This window comes from Microcaecilia unicolor, chromosome 1 (assembly GCF_901765095.1).
Source record: "Microcaecilia unicolor chromosome 1, aMicUni1.1, whole genome shotgun sequence".
NCBI lineage: Eukaryota > Metazoa > Chordata > Amphibia > Gymnophiona > Siphonopidae > Microcaecilia > Microcaecilia unicolor.
Window position 1 is genome coordinate 250,086,431 of NC_044031.1, and position 12,829 is coordinate 250,099,259.

Below are 12,829 nucleotides of genomic sequence, written 5' to 3' on the forward strand. Positions count from 1 at the left end.
TACAACCATGTACTTCACCACCATGTAACCTAAACTCTCTATAAACCAAATGTATATTTTCTATTTCCAATATCCACGATGAATTGTAAGCCACATTGAGCCTGCAAAGAGGTGGGATAATGTGGGATACAAATGCAATAAATAATAATAATAATAATAATAAGCATTAAAGCAACGTAGTCGATTCTTTCAAATAAGAAAAAATGCTGCCAAGACTCATCTGTTGTTTTTGTTTTTCTCTCTGGTGTCTTCCATCTTTTTCTCTTCATTTTCAGCTCTGTCTCTTCCTTCTTTGTCTCTTTCTTTCACCAGAGGATATTTGAATACTTTCTTTTTCTCCTCTTTTCTTACCTTTCTGATCGTCCATTCCTTTTCTCTCTCTCACCTCATGAGTTCTCTCTTTCACTTTTCATCCTCTTCAATCAAGCATTTTATTCGCACATTTTTGCTATTCTTCTTATGGGTACTCTTACTCCTTTTCACATTCTCTCCCTCCTGATACACTCTCAATCTGTCCTCTCCCCCCTCCCCTGACCCCATTCCCCTGTGGCCCAGCATTTCAATGGCCCAGCATTTCAGTCCCTCTCTTCTTATCCTTACCCCTTCTAGTCCAGCATCTCCACCCCTCTCTCCTCTCCCTTCCTCCTCCAGTCCAACACCTCTACCCCTCTTCTCTTCTTTCCCACTTCCAGTCAGCACCTCTATGCCTCTCTCCTCTCTTTTCCCCCTTCCAGTCTAACATCTCCATCCTTCTCTCCAATCTCCCTTCCAGTCCAACATACCCAACCTTTTCTCCTCTCCCTTCCCCCCACCAATTCAACATCTCTACCCCTTCTTCTCTCCTTTCTCCCTTCCAGTCCAGCACCTCTACCCCTCTCCCTTCCCCCTTCCAGTTTAGCATCTCCACCCCTCTCTCCAATCTCCCTTCCAGTGCAACATCTCTACCCCTCTCTCTTCTCTCCCCTTCTGCTCCAGCATCTCCACCTCTCTTTCCTTTTTCCTGTCCCCTTATGATCCAGTAACTCCACACCTCTCTCTTTCTCCCACCTTTAAGCCATCTGCATCTCTCTTCTACCTTCTCAAAGAAGAGGCGGTGTATCAAGAACAATAAACCATAAGGTAAGTTAGGGTAATGCATTTAATATCCCACTTTTCTGTGGTACAACCAATGTGGTTCACATGCATGAGGCATATTTTCAAAGCACTTTGGGAGGCTAAGTTCCATAGGTTTCTATGGAACTTTAGGAGGCTAAGTGCTTTGAAAATGAGCCTAATAGTAGTTTAGCCATCTTTACCTCTCTCTCTATCCCCTATGAGCCAGTCCAACACCTGCAGCTCTCGTCTTCCCCCTCCCAGTCCAGCATCTTTAAATTCTCTCCCTCCCCCTCTGTGGCTCCTTCCATCAGTATAAGTGAAAGAGAAATGGGACTTTATATACCACCTTTCTGTGATTTTTGCAACTACATTCAAGGTGGTTTACATAGTATATACAGGTACTTCTTTGTACCTGGGCCAATGAAGGGTTAAGTGACTTGCCCAGAGTCACAAGGAGATGAAGTGGGAATTGAACCCAATTCCCCAGAATCAACGTCTGCTGCACTAACCACTAGGCTACTCCTCCACTCCTAAAAAGAATAGGGGTGTGATGTGGAACCTCCACTCATGTGCACTGGGAGTCTCTGCTGGGTCTAGCCCCTCCGACACACACTCTTTACCTTGTGGGGGGGCAGGCCTGGCAGAGACTTGCAGTGTGTTTGAGTAGAGGCTCCACATCATTTTGTTCTTTTTTATGCTGACACTGGAACAAATACCACGGAGATGTGAAGGCAGGTGTGAGGGGAGGGCAGACCCCAGGGGCAATGGCAAGATGGGCTGAGGCTAGACCACATGGGAGAGGTGGAGGTGGGTGGGGGCAATACCGTGCCCATTCCAAATTTCAATACAGTACCTCTACCTCCATTACCAAAATAGCAGACAGAAGGTAGCTAGGTAGGAAGGAGTAGAGAACATAGGTCTAAAACTAGGTATGTCTGGTGACCTTATGAGAGGTGCTACTTGGCTCCCTTGTCTTAGGTATGGGCCTATTCTATGAAGGAATATAGGGACCAATTTTTTTAATAGAATATTAGCACAACTAGAGATTACCACAATGCAGCCTTAGTCTAAAGAGTCACCCAGTTTGCATGGAGCAGTTATATCAAAGGAAAACACCAATAATTTGAATTTAACCAGATCCTCCCACCATATATGGATCTCACCAATGACAATATTTTTGAGCTGCTCTTCATAGCATCACAGAACACTCTATACTGTGTGGAAATGTCATGAATGGCTGCTGAGTGATACCCAGCATGTAATTAAGCAAAAGGTATGATGAGACTAAGAACTGCAGGATGTTAGAACTTGGGGAAGTGACCCAAAGATACTTGAAACTTGGAAAAGGATGAGTTTTAGCTTGCTGTGATCCGACCATGGGGTTGGTGACCATAGAACATCCCTGATTCTCATCTGTTGGTTGTTTTCGAGTCTGTAGGTCAGCATGTCTAGCTTGTGCCCTTTGTTGTCAACTGTTGGAAGTTCCACATGGTTAGGAAGTCCATTAGGTTCTGAGTTTCTCTATTGCTCTTGCAGTCTAAATGTAGGTTTGTGTGTCCTAATAGAATCACATTATCATTGTGAATACAGGTGTTTGAAACAAAATCCATAAAAGCATCCTGTGCATCTGCCCACTTACCAGGTGGGTGGTAGAATAGCGTAAAGCTAATGTTTCTCTGTATTGTGTGGTCATTGAGTTTGCAAGCCATGATTTCCAGTAATGGGGTTATAAGTTCCGAAGTAAGTTTGAGTTTATGTTCAATCTTTTTTATTAAAGTAATCCAAATACAAACAAATGTAATACATTCTCAATATGCATAACTTTTGGAAAACAAGTCCAACTTCCATTCCCCCCCCCCTTCCTGCTAACCCCCTCCCCGCCTTCACTGTGAATACAAAAACAAGTCCAAGCCTAACCCAACCCCCCTCCTCCCCCACTAGCTTAATATTCATAGATGAAGACAAAGGGATGAAGCAAGAATTACCTTAAAAATTGTCATTAAAGGAACAAAAAAAAGACACCAACTAACTTTTACCAGATTTTAAAACCCTCCCCAACCCTCCACCTTGAACATCAACAAATGTTAAAGTCCAATAAATTGCCTGAATGACAGTATCCTCCCATGTGGCTATTAAACTGGTGTTCCACCCAAAACCGCTTCAACTGTAACAATACACCCATCAACTGCAAGGGAAGCCACTACTCTAGGGCCATCCCCTACCCATAACAATAACCATTACCCTTCCTCCCTTTCTCGGTGCAGTACCTCACTCCCAGTAAGTTTGAGTTTAAAGAATGATTTGTAGAGAATGTCGATGCCGCTCCCTCTCTTCGTGGTCTGGGTGAGATTTGCGATTTTATAATCTGCTGGGCATATTTCTCTGATCACTGGGTTGTCGTGGGATCTCAGCCATATTTCAATTGGTATCCGGTGAGTAGCCACCAGAACAGTTCCCACCCACCAATTTCCCCCAGGACAATTCCCAACCAGGACTCCCCCCCCCCCCCCCAGTCATTTCCCTATCCTTTTTTTAACCTTTATTTTCATTCTTATATCATGTCTCTAAGTGAATTCCCATAATTCCTGGCAAGTGTGTCACGTTTCAGATGCTAACAGGACTCTAATAGGATTGGCCACAACATCTGAAGCTGTCATAGAGACTGGTATGTACTGTTTAAGTACATAAGTACATACATAAGTACATAACTATTGCCATACTAGGACAGACCAAAGGTCCATCAAGCCCAGCATCCTGTTTCCAACAGTGGCTAATCCAGGTCACAAATTCCTGGCAAGATCCCAAAAAAGTACAAAACATTTGGTTGGAGTGGCAGAATGGGGCGGAGGTCTTGATTGGAGAGACCTCTTTGCCTTGGGGGTGCGCTTTCCCACTGCTATTGCTGAAGGGTGCCAGCCTATTTAAGATGTGGCCCAGAAGCATCAGGCTGTGGCTTGGCAGCCAGATGTTCTCAGGCGGTAAAATAACCCCAGTTTTCACTCCAAGTCATGTTATTGTATTTAATGAGATGCTTTTCATGTATTTGCATATTATGTATCTCATTACTATGTAACACAGGATGACCTAATTAATGCTGCATTAGGGCACCACAACCAGTGTTAGAGCCCTTTAACACGCATTAACCGTTTTGGGTGAATCTCTTTATAAAGGTGGTTAAGCAGTCAATAGAAAGAATAAAAGAAAACATAGAAAAGAAAATAAGATGATACCTTTTTATTGTACTAACTTAATACATTTTTTGATTAGCTTTCGAAGGTAGCCCTTCTTCGTCAGATCAGGGCTACCTTCAAAAGCTAATCAAAAAATGTATTAAGTTAGTCCAATAAAAAAGGTTTCATCTTATTTTCTTTTCTATGCTTTATTTTATTCTATTTCTATTGACTGCTTTTAGAAGTGGCCTAACATGGCTACCACATCTCTCTACTAAAGGTGGTTAAGAAATAAGAATTTATTAATTAATTAATAAAGGGGCAAATAATGCAGGTTAATGCCCTAACACAGCTTGATAATTACTCCACTCAATGTGCTTATGAGATTCTGTATGATTTCTCCTTGTGCACGCCCAGTACTTCTGAAATGTCTATTATTCACCTTTGCATGCAAAATTTAAAATGATTTCAACCTTCTGTTGAACTTGCACCCACTTTATACATTATTCTTAAATTAAGTCTACAATTTTATATATGGACACAAGATGGCGCTAAATATAAATATAATGCTACTAGCTCAGGAAAGAACAGCTTTGCTTACAGTCCTTCAAAGACTAACAATTACCTTCTAACACTTCATTTAGAAGACTGTATGTAGATAACAAATCATTTCCTATGCAGTCAATGGTAGTACTACAAACTGCAATGCCCAGGTAGCTCAGTTCAATTCCCAGCTCAGGTCTTTGAGATTCATAATCACCACATAACGGTGATGCCCAGTGGTTGGATTTAATAATTACAGAGTTCCACACACAGCCCTTGTGCATGGTCACCTGACAAAAAAATCATCATGATAACGAGGTCATGTGAACTGAGAGGGGATATAAAATAGGGAGGAAAATCGCTAGGTATTTCTGAATGAAGGGGGTTATGGTCCTGAATGTCAGTCCCAATTGTGGCTGAGCTAGAAGCCCAAAAGAGCAGAACATTTCCTGTTCACTTATGGGACAATTCTACAAGTGGGCACTAGAAATTAAGCACCTGATTTATGAGTGTGTAAGTGTTTTTATAAAATACTAGCATAAGTCGGCAGAAGCGTGCCTCTTTTCGGGCACGCTCACTTATGCCATGTCAACAGCAGGTGTGAATGTGTGTGCTTAAATATGGCACGTCACTGCATAACTGACAATATTCTGAAAATTAGATGCATAAATTTTAGGCATATCCATGCTCTGTCCATGTACCTCCCCCTGTTCACCCCCCCCCCCCCCACCCCTTGTACTTACCTGCTAAGCTAGTTGCATGCTAAAGCTACAGAATACCGCTTAGTGCCCACCTAGCACTTACATGTGTGACTGTCACAGTTTTGTGCATAACTTATGTGTGCACTTGGTGTCTAAATGTAGGTGCCAAGTTATAAAATGAGGGGGTTGATATTGCTAGCAGGATTGTGACATCACTGGCTGCCAGATGGACAGGCCAATTACTTCAAGAGCTCAAAACAAAAGAGGGAAACACTCCGCAGTGCTGCAATTTAAAATGAAAATATTGTTCCTATTAATTGAGATCCACAAAGAGACTAATATTCAAAAGATTTGTCATGGTAATTTTGGGAGTTACCTAGACAAATCTTTTTTTCTTATCTCTAGCCCCCACCAGATCTATGAAAGAACGAACTTCCGCATATTACTGAAGACCCATCTCTTTGATAGAGCATACCAAAAAGATCAACCCATGTGAATATGCACAACTCACCTATCTAACTTCAGAACTGTTTCTTAACATCTGCTTGTATACTATTACTTTGCTTTTATCATCATGCTACCAAGATCATGTAATACTAAATTTATTTAGATTTTTATTAGTAAAATGTTTATTTTACTAACATTCTTCCACTACTCATGATGTATTGTAAGCCACTTTGAGCCTGCAAAGAGGTGGGATACAAATGTAACAAATAAATAAAAAAGACACTCTCAGGCACTCCCAATACATACATTGGTTTTTTTCCCAGCAACTTATTGTCTGGATACAATTTATCTATTTATAGTGGTTATTTTATAAGGCGTATTCACAATTTGCACATACCAGCATGTACATATGTGTATCGTATACACATGTAATACCCCATTTCAGAAAGTAAGTATTTACACGTGCAAATCCACAGTATCTAAATATTTCAAGGGGACAAGTTGGGCAAGGCTTGGACAGGACTAAAATCTGCATGCAAATTCCCTGTTTCAGAATGAGAACACATGTTTTTATTGGGGAAAAAAATCACAGGTCAGGATTTATACCTGCTCTAAAGCATGTATAGGTTTTTAGTGCTCATTTCAGCAAGCCATGTACAGGAATGATTAAGGGAGCTATCCTCCTTAATTCCTGTAAAGGTTTTTATAAAGTGCTTGTTTCAGCCAGCCCTTTACAGGAGGGATTATGGGAGTTGGGAGATGTCCTCCTTAATCCTTATATAGGCTTTTATAAAGTGCTCATTTCAGGAGGGATGAAGGGAGCTATCCTCCTTAATCCCTTTGCTGATTTTTCTAAAGTGCTCGTTTCGGATAGCCCTTTACAGGGGGGGGGGGGGGGGCATTATGGGAGCTATCCTCCTTAATCCCTATACAGGTTTTTATAAAGTACTCATTTCAGACAGCCCTTTACAGGAGGGATAAGGGAGCTATCTTCTTTTATCCCTATACAGGTTTTATTAAAGTGCTCGTATCAGGAGGGATTAAGGACGCTATCCCTCCTTAATCCCTGTATAGGTTTTTATAACATGCTCATTTAACCGGCTCTTTACTGGACGTTACTGTATCCTCCTCCTTAATCCCCCATTGTTAAGAAAAGCTACAAAAATGGTATGGGATTTTCATTGCAAACCGTGTGAGGAGAGACTTGCCGACCTGAACTTGTACCTTGGAGGAAAGGAGAAACAGGGGTGACATGATACAGACATTCAAATATTTGAAAGGTATTAATCCGCAAACAAACCTTTTCTGGAGACAGAAAGGAAGTAAAACTAGAGGTCACGAATTGAGGTTGAAGGGGGGCAGACTCAGGAGTAATGTCAGGAAGTATTTTTTCACGGAAAGGGTGGTGGATACAAGGAATGCCCTCCTGCGGGAGGTGGTGGAGATGAAAACAGTAATGGAATTCAAATGTGCTTGGGATAAACACAAAGGAATCCTGTTTAGAAGTGGCAACACCGGTAATTGGGAAGTAAAACCAGTGCTGGGCAGACTTCTACAGTCTGTCCCCTGATCATGACTGAATAGATATAGATGGGCTAGAGTGTAAGTTTTAAGAGGCTTCGACATTAGCTTCAGAATTTTTAGTACATGAACAGTGCTGGGCAGACTTCTACGGTCTGTGCCCTGAGAATGACAAGGACAAATCAAACTCGGGTATACATATAAAGTATCATATAAAATGAGTTTATCTTGTTGGGCAGACTGGATGGACCACACAGGTCTTTATCGGCCGTCATTTACTATCTTACTATATTCAACCAATTTTCAACCCAATCTGTTACTCTAGGTCCCATACTGAGGGCACTCAATTTATTTATCAGTCATAAGTACATAAGTATTGCCATACAGGGACAGACCAAAGGTCCATCAAGTCCAGCATACTTTTTTCAACAGTGGCCAATCCAGGTCACAAATTCCTGGTAGATCCCCCCAAAAGTACAAAACATTTTATGCTCCTTATCCCAGAAATATTTTCCCCAAGTCCAATTTAATAATAGTCTATGGACTTTTCTTTTAGGAAGCCATCCAAACCTTTTTTAAACTCTCCTAACTTAACCACCTTTACCACGTTTTCTGGCAATGAATTCCAGAGTTGAAATACACGTTCAGTAAAGAAAAATTTTCTCCGATTCCTTTTAAATTTACTACTTTGTAGCTTCATCACATGTCCCCTAGTCCTAGTATTTTTGGAAAGCATAAACAGACGCTTCACATCTACCTGTTCTACTTCACTCATTATTTTATAGACCTCTATCATATCTCCCCTCAGCCGTCTTTTCTCCAAGCTGAAGAGCCCCAGCCGCTTTAGCCTTTCCTCATAGGGAAGTCGTCCCATCCCCTTTATCATTTTCATCACCCTTCTCTGCACCTTTTCTAATTCCACTATATCTTTTTTGAGATGCGGCGACCAGAATTGAACACAATATTCAAGGTGCGGTTGCACCATGGAGCGATACAAAGGAATTATAACGTCCTCATTTTTGTTTTCCATTCCTTTCCTAATAATATCTAACATTCTATATGCTTTATTAGCTGCCACAGCACACTGAGCAGAAGGTTTCAACGTATCAATCAACGACAACACCTGCATCCCTTTCTTGGTCCGTGACTCCTAACGTGGAACCTTGCATGACGTAGCTGTAATTTGGGTTCATCTTTCCCACATGCATCCCTTTGCACTTGCTCATATTAAATGTCATCTGCCATTTAGACGCCCAGTCTCCCAGTCTCGTAAGGTCCTCTTCTAATTTTTCCACAATCCTCCCTCAATTTAACTACTTTGAATAACTTTGTGTCATCAGCAAATTTAATTACCTCACTAGTTCCCATCTCTAGGTCATTTATAAATATGTTAAAAAGCAACGGTCCCAGCACAGACCCCTGGGGAACCCCACTAACTACCCTTCTCCATCGAGAATACTGCAGTTATATGAGACTCTACCTCTTATAAGTTCATAGAGTGTTTCCTAATACACTCTCCAACATATATTTTTACTAAAATTCTAGCAGAACTGTATACATCCCAACCTGGACATATCAATTCCGATTTCTATGCTGTATCTAAAATTAGCCTTCTGGTCTAGCTGGTACTTCGAGGTGTCCTTTTATTTTACCTGAATAGCACCTAATATTAGCATAATCTGTTAAACTTGTCGGGCCACACAAATGAATTGCCTTCTCTCTAGCGAATGTAGTCCCTGCTCCAATTTCTGAACCTGGGAGCACAAAGTTCAAAATGTGTCTGCTCAACCTATAGTACAATTAATATACCTCTGGGAATTTTTTTATAGTTGCTAAACCCCTCCCCCCCCCCAAAAAAAAACCCTCTTAGGGATTAAATACAACAATCTATGGAGCCAATGTTCAGTGGCCTGACATCCAGATATACAGATAACTTTAACCAGATATTTAGTGAACATGTCTGTTTAAATGGGCTACTGAACATACTAGCCTATATCTGTTTATCTTTTGTGTGGCCCGACAAGGGGTATCCTAAACAACATGAAAGCACACATCAGACAAGCACATTTCAAACCAAAACTGGTATAGCTTCTACATCATTCCCTCTCCCCCAAACTAATACCAACAATAAAAAAAAAAATCCCTGGTATCTAGCAGACCCCCCCCCCCAACCCAACTCCCTCATGACCGACCTCCCTCCCTGCTCCCAAACTTTAAAAAAGCCCTGGTGTTTAGTAGCACCCCTCCCTTCCTCTTCCCTGACTTCTTTGCATGGGGTGGAATAGCCAATAGCTAATTTACTATCCATTTACATAGACTATGTGCTGGTGCCTAATGTGAGGTTTTGCTTCAGCACAAAGCCTTTTTTTTTTGCATTGAACAATGGTATACTTGTTCATAAACCTCTTGCTAACCACACGCATTCATTTGCAGTAGCTTTCTGCATCAACTCCTCTGTTATACAAGTGTCCTCAAATGGGAAAGAAAGTAAGGAAAGCCCCTGCTAGCAATTCATTTGCAGAAATAAGGGCTCCTCCAATTATTACCTAACCTGTCAGACGTAGAAGTATCCAAACTGCTCATCAATGCAGCGAGCAGAGGCTGTGAACAACACACACACTTTTTTTTATATACAGGATCTCAGAGGAAGAAAACGAGCTCAGGGAAAGGTGTGACCTCCATGCATAACTTTTCCCAGGGCAACAATCACAGCAACAGCTGGTGCAGATGTTTGCTCTGCTTATTGAAGCAAACCCCCATGGTCAAAGTACCTGCAGAGTTTACATCAATGCAGAAAATGTTGATATTGCTCCCTGAGCACAATGAACAATAGGGGAAACTGTAGAAGCATTTCAAAACTTTACAAATCACAATATGCTACTTACCAACAGATTTTCTGGTTTGAGATCCCTGTGCACGATGTTTTTGTGGTGGATGTAAACCAAAGCCTCACACAGATCAGTTACCATAAGGGCGGCATTGTGTTCTGTGAATTTAACACTTTCTATAATTGCATCAAAAAGGTCCCCACCCTTCACATATTCCAAGATGAGGTAGATCTCAGTTTCAGTCTCATAATCATCCAGCAATTGCACTATGTTGGGATGTGAAAGAGACTTGATTATCGAGATCTCATTTTCAACCATATCTTCTTTACCTTTCAGCTTGGACTTGTCAATGATTTTCATTGCATACCACTGATCTCCACTGTGCACCCTGCACTCCTTTACAACAGCAAAGTTTCCGTCCCCAATGGTTCTGCCAATTTCATAATAGCTCTCCACATCCTCTCTACATTGAATGTGCTTTTGCCTCGAAACATCCAGTCCCTGTTGCCTGTTGACTTCTCTAGTGATTGCAGAGCTGTCTACTTTCTGTGCGCTTTCCTGATCACCCTCTTGGTCTGTGTCTTGTTCTCCTTCATGATTTGCCTTTTTAACCAACTTCAGCTCCCCTATGCCTTCTTCCCACAATTTTCTTTCTTTCTCTCCATCTCCATGGCAACCTGCTATCCTATAAGTCTGTCTGACTCTGCAGCTATCATCTTTTTCTACTCTAGGCCTATGCTTCCTTTCACTGGAAGCCTGCTGAGGTACCACACTGTCTTTCTTCCTCTTTCTCAATTCTTTGTCCGGCACATTATGACTTTGTAAATCTTTCCTTTCCCCCTTTCCTACAATTCCTTCTGGATGTTTCAGATCTTCAGCAAAATCCCTATTCATGTGCTTCCAGCTAGTTGGATCGTCTTCACCTTGCCCTCCGGCATCCTCTCCTTCTAAAAGGCTCTCTTGAGATTTTCTAAACTTTCTCATTTTTATCTTACTTTCTAAATTATACCTTTGACACTTTCCCATACTGGTGTCTCTGCTCTTAAATGAAACATCTGCCTGCCTTTCCATTTGAAGTTTATGTCTGAGTTGCCTCTCTTTTTTGCATTGTTCACAGCTCACTACTTCATTCAAGCTCTCTTCTAGCAATTTCTTTTCTAAAAAGTCCTCTTTACGAAAATTACTCTTTCCCTTTCTGTCTTTTCCAGATGGTTTCCCCAGCTGCATGTCTGACATATCCTGGTCACGTACTCTGGCCCTCACCTTTTTCTCCTGTTTGGCATGGCTTTGCATTTTTCCTTCGCATTTGGCTGCTGGTTTGGTATACAGGGTATCACTGCAGTCCTTGGTAATTTCTGTTTCATCAAAGTCACTGTCTACATTTAAGCCACTATCATACAGTCTACACTTAAGTTTTATGGGCTGTTCCCACTTTTGCTGATCTGCATTATCCTCATAGAGGCTATCAGGATAAAGTTCTTCAATGACCATTTCAATGTTTTTCATAGTCAGCTGGTCTCTGCCCATAGCAATAAAAGCATCATCTCCTCTGAAGAAATCAGAGATGCCTCTTATCTCTTTGCCCTTGAGGCTGTATAATTTTCTGACGCGATCATTTTTCCAGCGTGGGAAGCCTAGTGCTTCTGATATGTCGGCAATCAACTGTTCAAATGTCTGTACAGAGCGCCTGTTGAGGAGTAAGGTTATCTTCCTAAGTGTATGACCTCCTGGTTTCACCACTGTCACAATCCTGGGCTTCACAGGGCTGTTTTCGGAGTGAATGGTGTGGAATCCGTTATGGGAACTCAAATATGGTGAACAGTAACTGTTAGACCCCAACAATGACTTTCCAAAATGTACACGGCTCATAGGTGGACACGTTACTTGGCACCTTCTGTTCACTGCTCTTGAGTTAATACTGTGGTAGTGATGGCCAAATAGGAGGCCTTGACCTGGAATTTAAAAAAAACAACACAATTTTAGTTATTTGTTTTCCTCTCCAATTATCTTGTTTCTTCTACTCACAGTAAAGCTCATTCACAATCAAAACACTGGGCCCTGTTTACAAAGTAGATGTCCATAGAAATGTTATGGGCATCTATATGGTTAGCGCGCACTAAAAACGCTAGCGCGCCTTTGTAAACAGGGCCCATTGTGTGTGCGTGTGTGTGCATTTATTTTGGAGGGAGGGAAAGAAGAATGTGTGAATCTCTGCTATTTGTTTATCAGATGTTCTACTGTAAAGTGTCAGGTTAGTACCATTTGAACATGACAATGAATAAACTCTTTTAATGTAGTGACCAAAAAACAATATTTCTCTCAATGCATCAAACAGGCTGCCAATTCAACCAAGCACCTGTTCAGCATAGTAAACAGCCTACTGAACCCCTACAACAGAACCAGCCTGCCCAGTCACAACTGAATTGCAATGACTTTGCTGCATACATTGCCAACAAAATTAAAAGTCTCCACCAAGATTTACAGGCAGTCCCACCCAATCTCCAATCAGCTAACCTAGAGTGCA

The 12,829-nt window shown here is 41.4% G+C and overlaps 1 protein-coding gene across 1 annotated transcript in view; it reads right to left on the reverse strand.

The window, feature by feature from the left end:
* The window catches only part of DCLK3 (doublecortin like kinase 3), a 32,215-nt gene extending 19,966 nt beyond the window's left edge, over positions 1-12,249 (reverse strand). Inside the window, exon 1 of the mRNA XM_030205489.1 lies at positions 10,363-12,249. Coding sequence (XP_030061349.1) covers positions 10,363-12,174 — 1,812 coding nt within the window. The 5' untranslated portion in view covers positions 12,175-12,249. The remainder of the gene's footprint in view (positions 1-10,362) is intronic.
* Positions 12,250-12,829: the final 580 nt, after the last annotated feature.